At 39.5% G+C, this 22,182-nt stretch overlaps 1 protein-coding gene across 7 annotated transcripts in view; it reads right to left on the reverse strand.

Moving 5' to 3' along the window:
• Positions 1–261: 261 nt before the first annotated feature.
• The window catches only part of RBMS3 (RNA binding motif single stranded interacting protein 3), a 758,966-nt gene continuing 737,045 nt past the window's right edge, over positions 262–22,182 (reverse strand). For 4 of the 7 annotated variants that reach the window (XM_036759106.1, XM_036759112.1, XM_036759109.1 and 1 more), the window contains 3 exons: positions 17,132–17,212; positions 13,113–13,240; positions 262–6,674 (listed from right to left, as the gene is read on the reverse strand). In XM_036759106.1, coding sequence (XP_036615001.1) covers positions 6,668–6,674; positions 13,113–13,240; positions 17,132–17,212 — 216 coding nt within the window. In that variant the 3' untranslated portion in view covers positions 262–6,667. Of the gene's footprint in view, positions 6,675–13,108; positions 13,241–17,131; positions 17,213–22,182 lie in introns of those variants that run through there. The other 3 variants (XM_036759113.1, XM_036759111.1, XM_036759107.1) reach the window with 1 other exon arrangement.

Genomic DNA, 22,182 nt, shown 5'->3' on the forward strand with positions numbered 1-22,182 from the left:
AAGACCCCGTTAGCTCTAGGTGTGTGATTCTATGGCCTCTCTTGGGCCTCAGCTTCTCTATTTGAAAATGATGACCTCTAAGGCTCCTTGTGGCCCTAAATCAATGACTTTATGATCCAAATTTCCACAATGGAGAGTGCTGGCATGCCTAATTTAAATCTTCTATGATTCCTCAGTCCCCTGCTCCCCTGCCCGCTGTCTCTTTCTCTGTGTGTGTGCTTGAGAGATTCCCAATAGAGCTGTGCACAAACAACAAAAGGCTCTGGTTTTGTTTTCATTTTTTATTGAAAGCTTCATCAAAGAAAACAGAAGTTTAAACCTAACATCCACTGATCTACAGAAAGCCCAAGGAGTGGGGGAAATGGTAGCTAGTCGGACTGTGGTACAAATGGAAAAATAAAGTAAGAAAAAGAAAAAAAAAAGAAAAAAAGAAAACCTGAAACACCTTAGCATTACAGAACTTTCCATGACAATCAGAGACAGCAGGACAAAAATGCTCTTTGATAAATAAGGTTCATAACTGAATGGCATTCAGAGGTTCAATGGCCTAGGATTTGGTTACCATGAGGTCTGCAAAGATTCTTTAAAGAAGCCATGTCCCATTCTAATAGAAGCTAATTTTTCATCAACACATCAAGCATGTTTTTTGTTTGCTTATTCTTAGCTTTATGGTTCCAATTATATCCATGGATTTTCTCATACACAGAGGATTGTTGTTCTGTTTTACTGTTTTTCTTTCCCTCCCTTTGAAGAGGGATGCATTTTCTAAGTGACTCCTTGATGCCTAGGAACTAGCCCATTTTTTTTCTGCTAAAGAATTAGAATGAAAAAAATTTTATAATGTGAGACAAAGCACCTTTAGCAATATTCTGTTACCAAGGAGCTGAGAAGATGCCCAACTCGAAAATTAAAAAAAAAGTAGGCATTATTTCCATTTGAAGCTATTGTTAACATCTACCAGACTATGGGAACCATTGTGCCATGATACAGGAAGGAAAAGTCATTCAAAGCACAAAAACTAAGCACATCCTTCTTAGAGATTTAAAATTTGAGGCCTATTGGCCCAACAGTTGATGTTCCACTCTCTGATAAGTGAACCAATTCATTTTTGTCCTGGTCAAAAGTATAGAGATGTCAAAGAAATGACAACAGTGAGGGAAGCCAAATCAACATCTCTGCTTTTAGCACCTTTCTCCCCCATTGATCATCTTCAAAGACTCTAGTTAGCTTTCCACAAATTGTGGTGAATAGGGACAAGATGGGTTGGGTAAATGAAAGTCGCAGATAAACCCAATATACCTCATTGTAACCAAAGATGTCAACCTAACATGTTATCAGATGATTTGATGAGTAGTAAATTGGACTGATTTCATTTTTACCTCCTTTCTGTTTCATTATCCACCATTCCCTGGAGGTAGTACAATGAACAGCGCCGTTGCCCAAGGGTGGACGGAAGGAACTGAGGATGAATGGATTCCTTTGTACAATCAGAAATCATGGCAGTAAGCCTCAGCAGTGAATGTGATCAGTGGCTGGGCAGACCAGGGTGGACTAACTGATGTGGGAAATGGTGGTGATCGTATAGAGGTGATGTTTTCTGGAGGACTTGAAGTGGCTTCCTCCTATACTATATCTCTACTATATACTGAATTAGGAATGATAGGGAACCAAAGGGCATTGCTGACATTATCCATCCCTGGCAGTGGCATTTATGTATAAGCATCAAGTTCAAACAAAAGAAATCATTAAACCTGATGGGAGGGGGTAGGTGCACTAAGTAGAAGCTAATGAACACTCACTGGGCTTGGTGTTAGACTTTTGCACTCTCATTGCACAAAGTACCATGAACAATAGACCAACCACTGGAACCATCCCTGACCAAGAGCTCAATGATAGGAACAATTTTACCTTGAGGAAAATTTTTGACAACAAATTCCAGTTGAGATTGACTGAAACCCAAGTCTTTTCCAAAACCATATTTGGTGTCACCATCAAGATAGATAGATTCATTACTCTTAAGTTCACTACAGTCTGGATGCAGGATGGACAACTGGGAGGACTGGGGCAATGAGCCTATGAAAATTTTGTCATCCAACTCCTCCTTTAATATTCAGTAAGAACTTGCCAGCCCAGCTGAGTTTAACTGATGCACACTGGACTAGCTATGAAATCCAAATCCAAATTTCATCCTTTCCTGCCCTAGACAACATAATATAGGTCAAAATACTATGACATATTAAAAATAGGTTTTATTACAATGGAGGTTTCCTCAAACGGGCTGCATGTTGGTACACACATACATAAATAATCTCCCTTCATTTTATTTTTGCTCATATAAAAACCATTTAACACTTACTAAAGATTTTCTTTCCTGAATAGCTCTCCTTTTCTGCAATGGTTCATATACCCACTTTAGAACAAAACATTTTTTTTCTTTAAAAACATATGTCTAGCTTTGTTAGTCATTTAATCTGTTCCAATGAATCCATTTAATCTACTGAAAAAAAAACAGGAAGATATTATACCCTGGGTGTCCAGATTGAATCAAGTTCCCCTGAAATCCACATTTCATATAATGGGGGCTACTCAAAATGGGCCACCATTTTTATGCATGTGCAAGAGCCTTGGCAAGAATTCTAATGAAGACTGGCACCAACATTCTAGACAAACAGAATCTAGCCAACAACTGGTTGGAAATCCTTTAGTCAACTAGTATATTCAGATTTTATATATAATCAGGAATTCTAAGAGTCCCAAGGCAGCCTCTGTTACCACCGCTTGTTTGCATATTCAGTTGCCTTATAATCCTTCTGTGACCTCATATTTCCTCTATAAGGAGATATTTAGAAGATCCTAGTTATCATATACATTTTCCCTCTGACAACCTCTCATCTTTGTGAAAAAAAAATATTCATTTGTGTTCCACTGACTGTTGACTACAGTTTGAATGTGACAACAAATATTTATGGAGTATGGTTTATTGATTTTAGTTTGTTCCCATATTTTAAGGTCAGACTCTCTTGCCCAAAGACTTTAAGTAACTATCATTCAATCAGGAATCTCCTGGCATTGATATGTAAGACCAATTGGACAACTGAAATAGCAGGCCAAATGCAGAAACTCTATTGACCCATAGCATATAGGACATTGACTTTGTTTTTAGACAATGGTGTTCTTAAAGAATTTTACCATCTCTGCAGTAAAGTTTATAAGCTTATCAGGGTTCCTTCCATTTACCACTATTTCCAAGCAAACACAGCCAGGTTGGTTTGCTTGTGTGTGTTTTTCCCTCTCAAATAGCACCTGTCCTAGGAATTTACTGTTGCCTACCTGTGTATGCTGCTATATTTCAGGTTTGGTTTAACACTTGAGAAAATTCATCGGCCAGAGGATGGAGAAGGGTGAGCTAACTCATATATAGAGAAGAAATATTTTCCCTTTCCTTTTTGGTATGAGATGAGAACTTTGACAGTGTGGCACAGATTAAACAATTTGAACACAAAATAAATACATGGCAGTGGTCAAAATGTTTGGTGGGGTGATTGCCTTTTGCCCCAATTGGCTTAATAAAAAAAAAATTATTTTACTTTTCAATTGCTGGGGAAAACAAAAGAAAGCAAAACGAAAACCCAACAACTTCTAAAGATATAAATTAGACATCAGGGTTTTGAATAGAAATAGGAAGTGACCTCAGCATATTCATCAGCCACATGGTAGCTACCTTGGAATCTCATTATCCAAAGCAAATGAGACTTTTCTTTGTGTCACAAGGATTTATAAGGAAATAGAATAAAATTAAGTTGCTTTTTATCCAATTCAATTATTCTCAGGGAGAATCCATAATTATACAAGGAGTTTTGAAGAATGGGAAGAAGAAAATAAATAGAACTGGTTTGAAGGATTCTTTGTAGCTCTCTACGGGCAACTCTACAATGATAAAACCCAAGTTGGTGCCATCTACAAAATGCCAAAAGAAAAAAAAAAGTACAAACCTCAGAGAGAAGGTAACAAATGAAGGGGAAACCTAGAGGGACCCCACCCCCTTAACCTATGGAAATATTATAAGATAGTAGGGACAAACAGGTAGTGGCTTCTTCTCTCTGTAATGAGTGTTGAATTGGATTATAGAAGCCAATTATTCAAGGGGTCTTTTCCCTCAAATTAAAAATTAAAATTAAGATATAGGGAAGCACCATTACTTGAAATCATTTTTGCATTTCTTTCATGAGAACTTCAGATCAATTTCAGAACCACAGTTTTTATTTAAGTGGATTTCATTGGGATATGATTGACTTCTTTTTCTCTTAAATTAATAGTTTCCTTTTTCATAGTAGTTATACAAAATGACCTCATTATAACTCATTCCTTTGACTCAGTAACTTATTTTTGTCTTCTAGCCCATCCACTAATTCTTTGATCCAGTGTCTCATTCAGAAAACAGTACTACTACCAAACTCTTCTCAATTAACAACATTTCACGCCCTGGATTTCCGGTAAAACATTGCAGATTTCCCATGGATGTCTTCAAAGAACCATGTACAATTGTGTCTCATTAATGAAACTGCATTCTCTTTTGGACCTAATTGGGCATCCACCAACTCCTTTGGCTTAGCTGATCTCTAGGACCCGGTCCTTTTGGTTTTTGTTTTCTTAAATCATACTAACTTTTGATTGTCAACCAGCATATTAAGAGCTTATCCAGAATTCCATTAGGAAAAAAACCCCTTATTTTTAATATTCCTACCTGCCCAGGAAAGTTAAATTGAGAAAAAAGTCCAATTTTCCCCCTTTTTTTCTGGCAACCATAGCCTTCAAAGATGCAATAAAAAAAATTAGAAGGGAGGCAACTCTGCCTCCTCTTTCTCTTAATTTCAGAATCAAAGTTGCTACCTAAGCTGGATGAGATGAGCAGATGAACCAAAGGGGTGACAGAATTCAGAAGGAAGACTTTCTTTACGAAGACAATGAGACATTCTTTAAGGAGACCACCTACCATTCCACAGACTTTTTTAGGGAGGGGGGAAGGGGAGAGGTGACCTTTTGAAATATTTGCTCCCCAGAGGAGTTTATAGTCCAACATGCACAGAAAGAAAATTCAGCCTTATAGGCAAATGCCTCCTAATAGAGGTGGCCCCCACTATGGATTGCGCTGTACAAGAGCGTAGGCGAAAAGCTCATTGAAATGAAAGCCTTTTCGGTAACATTAGTTGGTACCTGGATCTTGTCCTGTTCTGATTCTCAACTGAACCCAACAGGTCTGGGGTTCCTAAGCCCAACTAATGTGCAATTTTCTTTATAAACTCTGCAGTATGTAAAACACCAGTGGAATATAGGTTAAACAAACATGAAAATAAGAACTGGTCCGGCCATGTAGGTCAAATAAAGATTTTTTTTTTAAAGAAGAGGAAAAAAAAAAAGAAAAAAACACAAAAGAAAACCTCTATCTTCTGGACTGCGTTAGGATGTCACTTCATCTTTGGTATAAAATAGGCCATCCATAGGCTGCATTTGATCACAACTAGGAAAGACTACAGAAATTGTCAACAATTTCTTCTATCTATTGCTTTTTTTTTGCACTTTTTTTGACCATAAGCTCCTATCTACTTAAGTTTTTTTTCTTTTTTTTTTTTTTAATGCTCTTAAGCTAGGTTTTGCAATGTGACAAGCAAAGCTGACTAAAAACTTCTTAACGCTCATAAAAAAGACTGCAGGTAAAAAGCACAAGGGCTTTTGTCAGCGATCACGCCTTGGAAATAAAAAAAAAAATCTGCATCCTGCCCCCCCCAAATCCCGTATCATTTCGAATGCAGCCATTTGATTGAACCAATGTCAATAACTTTCCTGTCGATCACGTTTCCTTTCTAGAATGATTCCTGTCAACACTTAAGACAAAGTTCATGAAAAGTCCCAGCATTTTTTTCTAATCCTTGCAGTTGCCACGGTTCCTTTATCAACAAATTTTCTTCAAACGAAGAAAAACATTTTCTTTTCAACTGTACAGTTTATTTTTTTCACCCTAAAAACTCAGAGTCTATTAAACTTCTGCACCAGTTGAAGCTGGCTCAAAGCAGTCTTTTCAAATTTCCTTCTCCGTTTTTTTTCTAACAAGACGTGGACAGCTTGCCTGGAGAGCCTCTGACGTCCTTAAAATTAAGGCAATTAAGATTCAAGATAAACCTTACCTAAACATTTCTAAGAAAAAAATTTAAAAAAAACCAATGCACTAGAGTTAAAGAAGGGAAAAAAAGAGAAAGTAGCTTAATTATTGAGGAAGACAAGGTTTTCATCTCAGCTCGCTCCCTCTTGACATCATCAGATTTGATGTTGTTTTTTTAAAAAAAAAATCTATCTACACCTTCAGGTAAATTCTGAATCCGAATGTTCATCCAGATGAAATGTCAACCCCCAGTGTTTATGTTTTTTTTCCCCCTCTGGGTTTTTTCTTTAATTAAAAAAAATTATAGCAAAAATAAAACTGTCAGACTACATGACGGAACCTTTCGCACAGCACATAAAAACACTTGGGTTTTTTTTTTCATTGGGTAAAGTAGAAAATGAAAAAAAAAAGCATTCGGTTGACGCCTGTGCAAACTGGAAGCCAACTCCTTGTTCAATGAAGTTTCTCCATTCAAGGCAAAGTTTTCAGATCGACATTCTTCAGTCCTGTTTATTGTCTGTAAAAACAATTGAATTAGGGTAGTCACTAAGTCACAACAACTTAGAAGAGTCTCCTCTCTTCTTTTCCACCTGGTTTCTTTTAAACAGGATCCAAGTCAAACCAACTCCGGAGGCACTTAAATAAGTCTTTAACATGAAGATGGCTACCCAGGAGTGCTTTGCTTATCAGAGAAGGCCACATTCAGGGATATTTAAGCACTGAACTGATCTGTACACTCTCTCACACACATGTACATACACCTAGAGGCCATGAATTTAGCACTTATTAGGAGATACTCTTGTCATCCCTCAAAGTCTAGGACAAACCTGGACACACAGTAGGTGCTTAATCAATACTTATTAGCATATGAAATATGGTCTATCTGTGGCAAAAACAATTTTCATAACAGTATGTTAACCTACCCAATGACTAGATACATCATTTGTACGATTTATCCATCAGAGTTCAGATAATGGCTCGGAATATAAGTTGTTAATGTGTCTATTTCAGGCCTGACTTTTTATGAGGCCAGCCATGATTAAGATTGGCTGTTATCACTTCTGTCCATAGTTCAGGTTTGAGTTGAATATATGTGGAGAAGCATATTTGCCTCCAAGCAGAACTTCTGTTAGATTTGGTTCACCGAAACCTTTGAAATATCTGTGAACCATTTTCTGATGGTTTACCATCTCTTGCCCATGGCAAGATGCAGCCAAAGGATCACAGCTTCGTGATTCCCCAACAGCTCGATTTTATTTTGAATTTCTATCCCTAGGCCCTAAGCACAGTGTCTTTACACTTAAAAAAATAAATCTAGACCCACGATTCCACTAGTATAATTAATAATAATAATAATAATAATAATAAACATTTATACAGCACTTTGAGTATTACAAAGCATTTTCCATGTGTTAACTCATTTGATTCCCTCAACAACCCTGGGAGGTGGGTGCTCTTATTATCCCCATTTTACAGGTAAAGAAATTGAGTCTGAGAGAGGTTAAGTGATTTCTCCATGGTCACACAGCTAGTGAGTATCTCGGGTCTTCTTGACTCCAGTACTCTATTTTGCAGTGTCATTTAGTTGCCTAGGCTGATTTTTTTCTCTTATTATCTTTTATTTCTACCCGTAGACATATGACCAAGTGCCTTATGGGAGCTCAAGAAAAAGCAAAATCCCTATTTGCATAACAGCCTCAGTAATAGTAGTAATGTTTTAGTAGTAATTGCTATTTATTAGAAGCAGCAGTACCACCAGCACCACCACCATCATAATTAATAATAAATGACATTGACAAAGCACCTTAAGTGATACATGCATACATACATATTATATATATATATATTACATACACATACACAGACACATATAACATACATACATATTAAGCCAGTGGATGCTCACAATAACCCCATTAGAGCTACTTTCCATATTTACCCCATTATTCAACACCTCCTGCTGCCTGCAGGTTCACATCATGCTTTGCTAAAATATCTCTGACCACAGGAGAAAATCAGATATTTTTAGGGATGTTATTGCATGGTGAACAAAAATTGGCAGAAGCCTCATCTATTAATCTAATAGCAACCCAGTGAATGGTTTTTCTCTCTTATTCAATGATCCGCAATGACTCAGAAGACACCGATTTCCCCGGCACATTAGGTGCACTGTTTTCTGCACAATGCATATTTATGAGCAAGGTTGGAACTTCTTTCAGGTTTTATAACCTGCCAGAAGTGTTTGCAATAATCCTTTCCCATCGTTTCATGTTGAAAAAGGACTCCCTGCTACATGGCAACAAATGTGTGGAACTAAGTGGCGGAGGCTCGCATTTGCATGGTTCCTTCCTGCCACTTAAAGGGGGGAGGAAAGGTGGTTAGATGTTTAACAGAGCTGATGCTACTCCTGTCCCAACTATGTCCATTCTGCCTGTGAAATTGCATATTTGCATAATGCAAGTAGCTTGAATTGATGTGAGGGAAGAAAAGGGGCCATCAGAGCATTCAAAATTATTAGCGTCAAAACATTTAGCATCAAAACCATTTCAAATGCTCCTCTTCTTAATACCTCAGTGGGATGTGGAAGTGACTCTGCCAGGAGAGGGGTAACCTTGGAATGGCTCCCAATAGAAAGTAAGCAAGTTCTCTGAGGGCAGGGACTGTTGGATTCTTGTTCTTCTTTTTCCAGCAGTATGTTGTAGTAGATAAATAGCTGGTCTCTGAGTAGGGAAAACCTGGGTTCAATTCACACTCTGCATCTGGGGTAATCACTTAACCTCTCAGTTTCCCCAGTGGCTCTCTAAGATACAAAGCTACTCTAAGCTACAGAGGAGGTGCTGATTCTGCAGTGGTAGAGGGAGTTTCCTTTCAGGGAGGTCCCTTCATCAATGAAATCACAAACAAGCCCAGAGGAGGAAAAAGGCAGCTAATTGCTTCCAGAGAGTGGTTTTAATCAGTGATATCCTGGAATTGCTAAATAGCTAAGGACAGAATATTCACAGAACCGATACCTCATAGTGAGCCTGAAATAGGCAGTCAGGTGTAGGATATCTCCCATACACAAAAATCAACAGGTCGCTTTTAATTTCATGTTGTCAAGTCTCCAGTAATAGTTTTTTTTTTTAAAAAAGCTTAGGAGAGTATTAATACAAAGGATGGTCTTCTTGCCTAGAGGGGACATTCTGAGACTGAATAGTTGCCCTCAGTCATTAGCTGACCTATCCTTTAATGGAGCTAACTTATCTTTTCTATAACCTTCACTTTGAATTTACATTCTCCCTTCCTTAACATAAAGGGAAGAATGAAACCAGGGTGGCAGCCATTTTTTTTCTGGATGGGTTCACAAGAGAGGCTTTCAAGTCCTGACAGTTCCCTTTCCCTGAAACTGACAAAAACATGGCTCTGATCATGTTAATGACCTTCTCTGTGATGCTCCAGAAATGACTACCTTCCATGAACTGAAAATGGGCTTGGAGGGGTCTTTCTACCTTTTTTTTTCTTCTAGACCTACGCTAGTCAATGGCTGTGAGCACTTTGTTCAGAGAAACCAAGGAGGAGGAACTACATAAGGATAATGTGTTTCAAGATTTTTTAACTTCAATTTCAAAGAAAAAAGTGCCCTGCCAGGAGGCTCTGGTGTGTCATCCATCAGAAATATTCCAGGGGGTATCAGCTGGCACATTGCAAGATACTCCACAGAACATCCTGTAATGGACAGGATAGTGTCTCTGAAATCAGGAGGCCAGCTTTACAACAGTGTAAACATTAAGAGAATGGGTTGGTGGAGGATATCCAAAGCTATTTTCAATCTGTAGATTAAACGTCAAAGTGGTCTGACCTAGATCTCCCTGCTTAGTTATACTCAGACAAACAAATCCCGTAGGAACAAAACTTGATGTTGTTTGTTTTCTTTGAAATAAAATTTTCTGAATATCTTTTGTTTTTAAATTGTCTTAATTTCCTTGTTTCTTCCTTTCTGTCTAGAGCAATTCCATACAACAAAGAATTTTTCAAAACTTTCATTGCTTTAAAAAAAATAAACAAATTGAGCCTGGGCATGGAGGGAATTGGGAGAAGGTCTTAGCTCTTCAATATTGGGTGGATATTATTGAAGGCTGAGGACAAGGCAACAATAAATATATTACACCTAGAGGTCTTCCTATGACTAGCTGGGAGTAGTCTGACTGACAATAGAAAATCATAGAATCTCAGAGGTGGAAGGGACCTCGGGGGTTTCTGAATTAGTTAGCTGAACTAAAAGTCCCCTCTGCCACATACTCAAGGAGTGGTCATCCACACTTTGCCTGAAGCCTTTCAAGTGATAGGGAAGCTATTACTTCTACCTACCACCCAACAGAGACATGAAAATGAAATGAGACAATATTTTAGACAAAAAGGCAACTAAAGTAGTGCAGTGGGTAGAGAGAGCTGGACCTGGAATCAGGAAGATCTAAGTTCAAATTCAGCCTCAGATGCTTACTAGCCATGTACAAGTCACAGGAAACTTTGTCAGCCTCAGTTTATTCATCTGTAAAATGGAGATGACTATGATAGGCCCTGCCTCCTAGAGTGGTTATGAGGATCAATGAGAGAATCTTTCTGAAGCACTTTGCAAACCATAAAGTGCTATATAAGTTTTTTTCTATCCATCTGTTACTACTATTATTATTACTAGGTTATTGATTTTGTGGTTGCTGTTAACTTTCAAAGGCAGTCAATTCCATGACAAAAAAAGCTGTATGTTCTAGTGAGGAGCAGTGAATAAAGCACAAAGAATCCTGGTCATAGAGTCACGAGAGACTTTGGTTTAAATCTTGGTTCTGTCACTCACTAGTGGGAAGCCATGGGTAAGTTCCTTAACATAAGTACTCTGTCTGTTTCCTTTTCTGTAAAATGGGTATCATAATACTCCTAGGTCTTTTTGTCATAGGGTTGTCCTAAGTAAAGCACTTTGCCAACTACAAAGTACTATATAAATGTCAGCGGTTATCACTTCACTTTTGGTTTGCTCCAACTGTTAGGAAATTAATTGAATCAAAGATTTTGACCCAAAAGGGACTTCAGAGGCCATTTAGTCCGACCTCCTCATTTTACAGAGGAGGAAACTGAGGCCGGATGTTGAATAGGCAGTAAGTACTAAAGTCGGGACTTGAACTAAGGAACTTGGACTCCAGAGCTAATGCTGGACTGATACTGGACCATGATTCCATTAAGACATCTTGGCCTTTGCAGTTTCCAACCAGTGGTCCTAGTTCTGACCTCTGGGGACAAGGAGAGCCAACCCCTGTATCACATGTCAGATAATTGCACATAGATGTTCTGTTCCTTCCCCTTCTTGCCCTGAACTCTCCTCTTTTCTATGATCAACATCAGTGATTTCTTTAATTCAGTTTCATCTTCGTAATCACAAGTCCTTTATCCTTTTGGTCAAACTCCTTGGCCAAATCACTTTATCTCTCTATATCTCAGTTTCTTCATCTGTAGAATGGGACAATTGGACTACCAGTCCTCTGATGTAGCTGTTGATGACCCCTTTAGCTCTAGGTCAACAATCCTCCCTCACCTACCAGTATCCTTTCGTCAACAAAACCTGAGTTTCAATTTGTCCAACGGTCATGAAGGGGCCACCAGTGCCATGTCTCTGGCACCATCCCATAAGAGGCTCTGTAGGGTCAGGAAGACAAGTCTTCATTCACTTTGACTGAAGGGAAAGGGAGGAATGCTCTGTTGAGTGGGGCTGGAGAGTTCACATCCTCATGTTTTCTAGATCAGGGCTTCTTAAACTTTTTCCACTCATGACCCCTTCAGCACTTCTTAAACTGTGGGGCTCATGACCCACAGTTAAAGAAGCTCTATGACCTAGACTCTTTCTGTCTCAGGTAATGACACTGTTGGTAGAGAAGTAGGTGGTATAACCATATCCTCTTGTTTACTAGAAAACATGGTTTTACATATTTTCTCGTTCTTCAGGAAAAGGTGCAGAGTTGGCTTTTCCTCTTTACATGGCTTTGGTAACTATTTTAGAAATGTAATTTTCTCACATTTGGGAATTTAACATATGGGAGGAAGTCTGGCCTGCCATTGCTTATCCATCTATCTGTCTATCTATCTATCTATCTATCTATCTATTTATCTATCTATCTATCTATTTTACTGGGTGCCTAGTGTTGCCTTTGGGTTCTGCTCACATAGTGCCAAGCACCTTATCCTTCTTTAGCATTTCCTTAAGCATGTGGTAGCTTAATAGTAATGATAATAATAATTGCTATAATATTGCATACTAGGTAGTATTCATACAGCTTAAGGATTTATCTTAAGGATTACAAAGTGCTGATCTCATTGTATCTTCACAACAGCCAATTCAGGTCTATATCTATCTATCTATCTATCTATCTATCTATCTATCTATCTATCTATTCTATATATATCACACTATCTATTTGAACTCAGGTCTTCCTAGTTCCAAGTTCAACATTCTGGCTCTTCATTATGCTACCTAGATGGCTGTAAAAGTCCTATCTCCATTTACATCAGGAGTCCTTAACCTGGAGTCCATGAAGGTATATGTGTGTGTGTGCGTGTGTGTGTGTGTGTGTTTTTCTAAAATTTTGATAAGTGTATTTCAATGTAATTGGTTTCCTTTGTAATAACCTGCATTTTATGCATTATCATTTGGGCAATTCTTTTAACTTTTGTTAAACCTAGTATTCTCTTGCACAAAATGTGGTACAGTGGATAAGGGGCTAGATCTGGAGTCAAGAAAACCTACATTGGATTGTAACACTTACTAGATATGTGACCATGGACAATGCCCTTATTTTCTCTGAGCTTTTGTTTCCTCATCTGTAAAATGGGGTCAATTCCCCTCATCCCTCCTACATGAGGTCACATGTGTATGCTTCCTAAGATGTTAAAGCACCCCGCCCCTCCCCCCATATGGAGGTTCACTACTCACTTAGACTGTTGGTAGGAATATGCAGGCGTATGTTCACTGGATGTTTCCACTGCTATCTGCTGTTGTTGGGCACTGGCTTCCTGCGATGAAGGTGCAACTGTCTGGGGAGAGGTATCAGCAACAACACCCTAGGAGAGCAAACACAAAGGTCTCACAAGTTTTAACCATGATGATGGGGGATTTAACCTATTTTGGGGATCCCACAAACTTGGGATGCGTCACCCCACCTGCTTTCTGGCCAGAGCCGTCCAACTATGACCAGCAGCATGAGCTTGCAGGAACAAGCAAGCAGCAGAAAATCCAGCCTCCAGGTGGGTGCCTGGCCCTGGGGCCTTGGCATTCACACCAGCTGGGCCATGACACTCACCCTCAGCCCTACAGCCCAGAAGCTTCATCTCATTGAGCAGAACAGCAGCCAATGGTTTCTTAATGTTGGAGCGGCTGTGGGATCTCTGCCCTGAACAAGATGCCAGTGATCATAGGCTGAGGCATAACTCATGTCATCAAATGTGCTGGGCTCTGACATTTTAGTGGTTTGGACAGTAGAGTCACATGGAAAACTATGGGTGCTTCACTTCACATAATAAACCAAAGATTTCTTTTAAAAATATGGCCTCAAATAACTTTTCCCCTTTAAATCATTTTCATGTTTTTTTTTTTCCATGTCTTCTGGAGGCATCAGTAATTGGTTAGCTTTAATTTCTGTTTGTAAAATATGTGCACATATATTTATATATGTATTCTATACATACTCATATATAGACCCATTTACATACATACACATTTATACTCATGCATGTATATAGATACAAGCATATTTGTGTATCCTCTATAGATAGATATATAGAGAAATGACAGATAGATATAGACAGACAGAGAGACAGATGGACAGGCAGGCAGGCAGGCTGGCCTAGGCCTAGATAGGCAATTTCATTTGGTTACGGACCTAGTGATATGAAGTTCCTTCTACAGATGCAAATAAGGAGAGGCTCTGCAACTTATTTTTAGGGACATTCATGGGATGGTGGGACTAAGTGACTTGTACAGGTTCATACAGCTACTATGTGTCTGAGGTGGGATTTGCACCCATTTCTTCCAGTCTTCAAGGCAGGCTTTCTAATCACTATACTATAATGCCTTTCATAATACATAAAACATAAGCTTAAATATATACTCACATTTACATATATACAATGCAGCAATATATAATGCATGACTATACATACATGTATATATGCATGTGTTATATGAGCAAATAAATATATACATGCATAGACCCCCATGCTGTATCTCTAATCCCTTCTCCTTTTCCTTTTCCCTGATGGATCATCGCAGCCTTCTTTACCCCAGGATGGATTCTGTAGACTCTTTTCACATGTCCTCCCTAGGGCATGCCTACGAATGCCTCCCCATGCAGTTCTTGGAGTTGCTGCCTACATCTTTGCCTAGCACTCAGCCAGCAGAGGGAACCCTTTTTGCCCTCTCTGACAGGCCTTGAGGCCCATGTAAACTCTAGAGATTTGGGGACTGAAAGGTCTGCTTTTGCTCAGTAACAAAGATAAGTGTGAAAAGCATTTGTTTTCAAAGTCCTCCCATGGATCGTCTCTTGGAAGGTCAGAAACACCTTCCATGGCACCAGGCTCTCCATCTGCTCCTTCTCTTTATGGACATGTCTCTAAGTGCATGTACACATGGAGAAAATGCCTATTGGCCCCTCTCTGCAAGCACAGATGAAGACCGTTGGGTGGTGGCAGAAGGTGCCTCCACCAGCTAAGGTGATTGTGTCATGGGACTGATTGCATAATCTATACTTGGAAGTCTATAGGATTTCCTTACAGTTGTGTTCATGCACAAAAAGAAATAGCAGGGCCTGGTGGAAAGAACACAGGCTGTGGGCTTGGAGAACTGTCTTTGAATCCTGCACCTGCCACTCCCTGTGTGACTGGGCAAATGACTTCATTTCTCTGGGCCTCAATGTGCTCATCTGTAAAATCAAGGCATTAGACTTGATAGCTGCTGAGTCCCTTCCACCTTTAGATCTGGGATCCCATGGTCTCTAGAGACCTTGATTTCCCACAATCCTCTATGTTCTCAGTCTGTTGTCCTTTTGGCAAAGTCAGAAATCTTGTCTTCAGGCAAAGATGTAGATGGATAGGTGATGGAGACCTTTGTACTCACAGAGGTTCAGTTGTCTTTGGATAGCCAGTTTTTTTGGAGAATCTTCCCATATTCTGTGCTTTCTTGGCAAGTAAAAACAGCCCATTCAATTCTATTCCTCACCCAAATCATAAATTATTGACCATTAAACTTGCATCCCAAACTTTTGTGCCCATTTCCCCAATGCTGACACACTTTGAAACTAATTCTGTTGCTAAAATGACTTCAGTGCTCCCTTCAAAATTCTGAGCATTTTAGACTTAGGTTTTACTTCTAGATTAGGTCTTAGCATTTGTGGGTGCTAGCACCTACTTGGGCCCTTCCAAAAGGGAACCATTCCAAAGGAAGCCCAGCTGAAGGAAGGGATCTTAACCACATGGTCATGATAACAAAAAGGTAACAGAGGAAAATCGTAGCAATGGAAAAAAAAAAAACAAGGGGTAGGAGCAGAGAGAACACAAAGAACCCAGTCTCCATGCCAAAAGTGCACTCCTTCCTCATTTCCATCTTTTTGAATCCCCAGCATTATTCAAAGCTCTGCTTAAGTACCACCTTCTATAGTTTTCTCAGCCACCTGGATGTCACTGTTCTCTACAAAGTTCTTAGCATTTAAATTGTATATATTGAATATTTACTTCTATGTGTATATGATCTTTATGCCCAATAGGATGTAAGCTCTTTGAAGGCAGGATTTTTTAACTCCACAGTCTAGCACAATGTCTGGGACATCCTTAATAAATTCTTATTGATTAATAACATCCTCAATTCTCTCACATTTTGTCTTGTGGTCCTATTAAGATAAAATGATAATTCTAGATTATCTATCTTCATCGTCATAATTTTTCAGCTTTCTAAAAAACATCTTCCCCCTCTTCTCTCCTCCATGTGTTTGTCTATGAATCTATTTATGCATATGCATATATAATATCTATAGATCTAATAGATATGCATCTATTTACCTTTCACTCTTTCTTGTTTTTCTTTCTTTTCTGTCTTACCTTTTTCTCCTTCCTTCCTTTCTTCCTTCCTTCCTTCCTTCCTTCCTTCCTTCCTTCCTTCCTTCCTTCCTTCCTCCCTTCTCTTTCTTTTCCTTCTCTTCCCTTTCCTTCTCCCTTCTCTCTCCTTATTCCACTCCATCTCCCTCTCCCTCCCCCCTTTTCCCTGTCTTTCTCCACAAACACACATACACACATCTATATATAGGGACAAAGATACACATCACAGCATGCTGGGATAGCTATTGCAGGGAGGCAGCAAAAGCCCGTTTTTGTATTGGGGTGACTCAGGCCAAAGTTGGAAAGAAAGAAAAAGAGACAGAACCTTTCTGAAGGATGACAATGCCATCAGCACCCTTTCTGATGCAAAGACAAGGGGAGGGGTTGGTCACTCAGTTTCATCTTCCTCCTTTGCCCAAAGCAAAAGCTCAAAGCTTGCTCTCTTGAGGTCACTGGCAGGAGCCAACAACTCTATGTACTACTGAGTGAGTATTCAAGGCTTTTAGGTCAGGACAGGGGAAGTGGAGATTGTGCTTCCTGGGCTTCCTTCTCCCTCCCTCAAAGAGAAAACAAATCCCCCCAAACTTAAGTGACTCCAAAGACTTCTTAAGACCTAGACTTGATCATGTCATGTCATGCACAAAGCAAACCCATGGTCATGTAGAGGGTGGTAAGTCTGACTTCTCATGACCAAACTCTTAGTGCCAACTTTAGCGGCCATGATCATTTGTAGCCAATGATTCCTCCATGTGCTGGAGAAGAAGGTTGGATAAGATTGCAGTGAGCTGCTATGCATAGTCCCACCACCACCCCTCCCCCAACAAACCTCCCCCTTAGCTCTCCCTGGAGGAACAAAAGTAAACTTACTTCTATAGGGACGGCTGTTGGAGGCACAGGAGTGTACTGGGGAATGTAGGTCCCTTGCATAGGTGCAGCCGCAGTCATATACTAGAGGGAATCACAGGTAAATCCATGTGAGTGTTTTGTATGCAGAGCAGAGAATAAGTCAGACAATGATCTATTAGCCATCACCCGTAGTACAGGGTCTTATTAATTTCAGAATCTGAACAAAGAAATGATGGCACAAGACACACCCCTGGACTAAAGGGGTACTGCCTGGGAATGATGGCATTCAAAATAAGAAAGGATCAGAGCAGTTAATTAAAAACACTTAAAAACAAACCACCAACACCCACCTCTTTAGATTACTTCTCATCCCCATGGAAGCAAGAGGTTCGACAACAGAGCATTAGCCTTTGCAAATATTCCTTTCAATGGAGACACATAATTTATGGACAACTGTTCTGTCAAATAATAATTCACACAGCCATACTGCTTTACAGTTTAGAAAACAGTCTCCTGTTTGTGTATTATTATCTCCAGTTTCCAGATGGGTCAAGTCAACAACCATTTATTAGGCACCACTAGGTGCCAGGCATTGTGTGAGAGAGTGATTTTCTTAAGGACACAAATCCAACAAGCGTCAGAGCTGAGATCTAGATCCAAGTCTTCCTGATTTCACATTTGAAATTATTCTCCTACCACACAATCTCCCGATTCACTGGTCTTTCTTACAGATGGATTGTGAAACTTCTACGAAGCCTGATTATCTCAATAGCATAGGACTTGTGGTCTGAAAGACCAGAGATCAAATCCTGCCGTAGATATTTAATGGCACCAGTCACTAAACCTGTCTGCCTCAGTTTTTTTAGCTGTAAAATGAGGATATTAATAGTAAAGATGAAAAGGGACAATATGTTAATGTATAAAGTTTGCAAATTTTTAAGTGCTATTTAAGAGGTAGCTATTGTCTGTTTGTTTCTTATATTCATCTAGTTATTAATTCTGTTAGACTGTAAGCTCCTGGAGGATAAGGACTTTTTGTTTTTGCCTTTCCTTGTATCCAATGCTTAGCCCAGTGCCCAGCACACAATAGGCACTTAATAAATGCTTGCTGACTGATTATTCAGTGGGGTATAAAAGTATCAACTTATGAGAGTTGAATTGGAAAGAGGGCTGAATTTCGCATAAGAAGACCCGAGTTCAGATGTCCTCTGACACCCTAGCTATGAGACACTGAGTGAGTCATATACTGTCCTGCAAAATGGGGATGATGATAGAACTGACATCATTGTGCAGTTGTGAGGTTTAAATAAGATGATGTATATAAAGTACTTCGTATTATTATTATTATGTGCATGTGAATTCTATCTTGAGAATGCCAGATGCACTGAGAACAGTTCTTCCTGGTTCTAGATATTGAATAATCCAATAGATATTGGACTTTTTGATTCTATTTCCTTACCATGTTAAGCAGCTAGCATGTTGCTGAAATTTGACTGGCAGACTTGAGCTTTAGGACCAGAATTTCTTCATATAAACAAGCCTCACAATATATATAAGTTTGGAAGAAGAGTTTTATGGAAAGTTACAAGGTCTACCATTATTCAGCTTTGTTTGCTGGATGCAAATATTAGGGCATAGAATAAATATACATACTCTGTACCTAAAACATGGTCACAGATCTTAGTTTTGTTATCTAAAATGCATACTCATGAAAGGAAGGCATCTGATCTGAGAATCAAGCCATATGAAGGTTTAAGCTTTTAAATTTATTTTTAATGATGGCTAAATATGTAAGCAAAGAATTTCTGTCCTGATTAAAATAATCATTAACCTCCCCTGGCATGCTCAATTTGAGGCTAGGAATAGAAAAAAAAATAAATGCCCAAACTAGCTATTGTCCTTTGTATGGTCAAGCCACAGGCCTTTGTCCACATCTCTTATTCCCTTTCCCTGATCCCACTGTTCATCTCCTTTGGACCTCATAGAGTGCATTATTTTATCAACTCTCCAAAGTGCTTACTATTTGGTATTGGGTATGTCAGCCATGTATGTTGGTGCCTGGTCACCCTAGGACATGGTAAGCATACTCAGGGGAGAACTCATATTTCACCTAAACCTTATGTTTGTATCTAGAACAGAGTTTTGTACACAGGAGGCACATAATAAATGTTTTTTTTTTTTTTCTGAAAGAACGAATACATGTTAAGTGACTATCCCTCATGGGAATGCTAAGTGAGGGGATGCCTGGAGTTAGTTATTGACCAATGAAGTATGAGCACCACATCATTAGCTCTGGGCTTATAAAAGTCAACCAAATTCCAATAGGCAGTGTGTCTGAAGGAGGCATATCCTAAAGGTCTACACTCCCATTTGCTTGAGAATTCCACTTGCCCTCTTCTCAGGAAGATTTCTGAGTTGTAGACACACAACTGATTTTCACCTGAGGCAGGGTGGCATAGCTGAAGGAAAGTCAGATTTAAAGCCAGAGATTCTGGGTTCAAATTCTGTCTTGCCATTTACTGGCCGTGTGACCTTGGACAAGTCGATTTACCTCTCTAGGCTTCAGTTTCCTCCTCTGTAAAGTGAGGGACATGGACTGGATAATGTCTAAGGTCTCTTCTACCTCTAAATCTATGAGTCTGTGTTGTTTTTATTGGTCAGTCATTTTTCAGTCTTGTGTAACTCTTCAGGACCCAATGGAATGTCTCTTTGAGGTCAGGGGCCATTTTATTCATTTTCCTTTTGTCTTTTTTATCACCAGCATTGAGCACAGTACCTGACACATCTCTACCACAGATCAATGCCTGTTGATTCATTCACTGTTCTTTCAGTTCTAGGGTCAGTGCTCTTTCTACTATGAGGGAAGGGAAAGAGAAGGGGAAGGGGAGAAGACCAAGGGAAAGGGGAAAAGGGAGTTTAAAGTGGTTCTGCCACAGTTCAGTGGATGCTGCTGTAGCAGACATGGTATGTTATTAACAAGATGCATGTTAGGAGGATCGCAGGCTCATAAGATCATAGACCAAAAGGTACTCAGATGTTATCAAACTCAGCTCCCTGCTGCAGAGAAGGAAATGAGGCACAGGAAGGTAAAGTGGCTTCTTCACAGCTTCATAGACTTGGAGCTCAGAAGCCATCTAGTCCAAACAAAGTAACATACAAAGGCTCAAAGACTTTTCTCAAGGTCACAACACAATAATGATAATAAGGATAAGAATAGGTAACATTTATATATCACTTTAAGGTTTGCAAGATACTTTCAAAGTCTCAGTTCATCCTTACAACAACCCTGGAAGGTAGATGCGATTATTATCCGCATTTTACAGATGAAGAAACTGAGACAGGTAGAAGCTAACGGACTTGTCCAAGGTCACACGATGCGCCTGAGGCAAGATGGAAGCTCAGGTCTTACGGACTCCAAGTCACATGCTCTGTGGATTCCCGCTAGAGAGGAAGAAGCAGAGATGGGACTTGGCCCCAAGCCTCCTGACTCCCAATCAAGGACATTTTCCACTGGAAAGCAAGGGGTCTCATACTTCTGAGCCACCTTTGGTGGTGATTTCTTCCCCACACATTCTGTTTGGACTTCATGCCCAGATTCTTCCAAACTCTTTTAAGAGGTCCACCCTACATGCTTGTTTTTGCCTTCTACTGTGCTGTGACTCATGGAGCTAATGGAGATATTATGACCCAGAATGAATTCAGCTCATACTTGGCTCTGCACAAATTGCCTCGTTTCCTCTTTCTGGCTGACTTGCTGAGGCCGTATAAGGCTCAGAAGACAGAGTTCTGGGCAGGCTGGAGAAGCCTGATTGGAAACAGAAGAATAATCTCTTTTTCTTCAGGTGCTTGAACAAGATATCCGGGGGTAATATCTTATTATAAAGTTTTGGGGAGCTAGGAGGCCCTTTCTTTGGGTAAAGCCTCACAATAAATCCTTTAGAGGAGATTTGTGGGAGGACACAGACAAGAAAACCAGATGAAAAGGCATGGACAGGTCATTATGGGGGTGTGATGATGTGGAGGTGGTATAGAGAGGTTACTGGAACCTTGGATCTGCCTGGTTAATTCCAGTAAAGTCTCACAAGAGGCAGTCTAAAACTAATAGGCAATAAGTTCACCCACATGCAATTTTAACTTGCAGCCTTGGGCTGTTCATCACAAATAATTCCAAACTTTCCTTAGGGACATGTGGTCTAAACCCTTCAAAGGTCCAAAGGAATGGCAGCCAGCCTTAATCATGTTGGTAAAAAGGACCATCAATGTCTGAATGTCTATCTATCTTTCTTTCTTTTTCTTTCTAATTGATCTGCCTGTCCCTGTCTATTCACTCATTTATTTATTCATCGGTTTGTTTATCTATTGATATATTCATTTATTTATTATCAAGACAACGTATATCAAAAAATTAGGATAGAGATTCTAAACTTTTTTGTGTGTTTGTTTCAAGGACGCTTTAGCAGTCTGGTGAAACCTGTTGACACCAACTTAGAATGTTTTTAAATGTACAAAATAAAAAACATAGGATTAGAAAGGAAACCAATTATATTGAAAAACATTTGCCTAAATATTAAAACAGATGTTTCTAGACCTCCAGATTAAGCACTTTTGATTGCTAGAAGGATTTCTTGAGTTCAAGAGTCTGGCTTGTAGACTTGTCAAGCTCTTCTGAATTCTGCTCGTTGAAATCCTCATCAGAATATGCTAACTTCCTTACCTTGTGACCCAGAGGCAATAAACAATGACAAATGGTCTTTCTTTGATAGTGCCTACATAGTGTCCAGCGTCATAGCTGACTGTGGTTGGTCTGGGGATGTGGTCCACCCTTTTTCATAGGTCAGGAGGCCTGAAGGATCATTTTCAGGTTCCCTGAATAAACTCCAAATGCCATCTCATGTTCCAAGAAGTCTAGACACTGAATTGCTAATAGATCACATGAGGAGAAAAAAAAAGGTATATGGCTTGAGGTAAATTATTTTTTTCCTCAGGTTGACCAGTTCTATATTATTTTTAAAAGAGAAGGGAGGTGGAAAGGGAGAGAGAAGGAAAAGTGAGATGGAAAAGGGAAAATGGGA

The sequence above is a fragment of the Trichosurus vulpecula genome, chromosome 5 (genome assembly GCF_011100635.1).
Source record: "Trichosurus vulpecula isolate mTriVul1 chromosome 5, mTriVul1.pri, whole genome shotgun sequence".
In the NCBI taxonomy this organism is placed as follows: Eukaryota; Metazoa; Chordata; class Mammalia; order Diprotodontia; family Phalangeridae; genus Trichosurus; species Trichosurus vulpecula.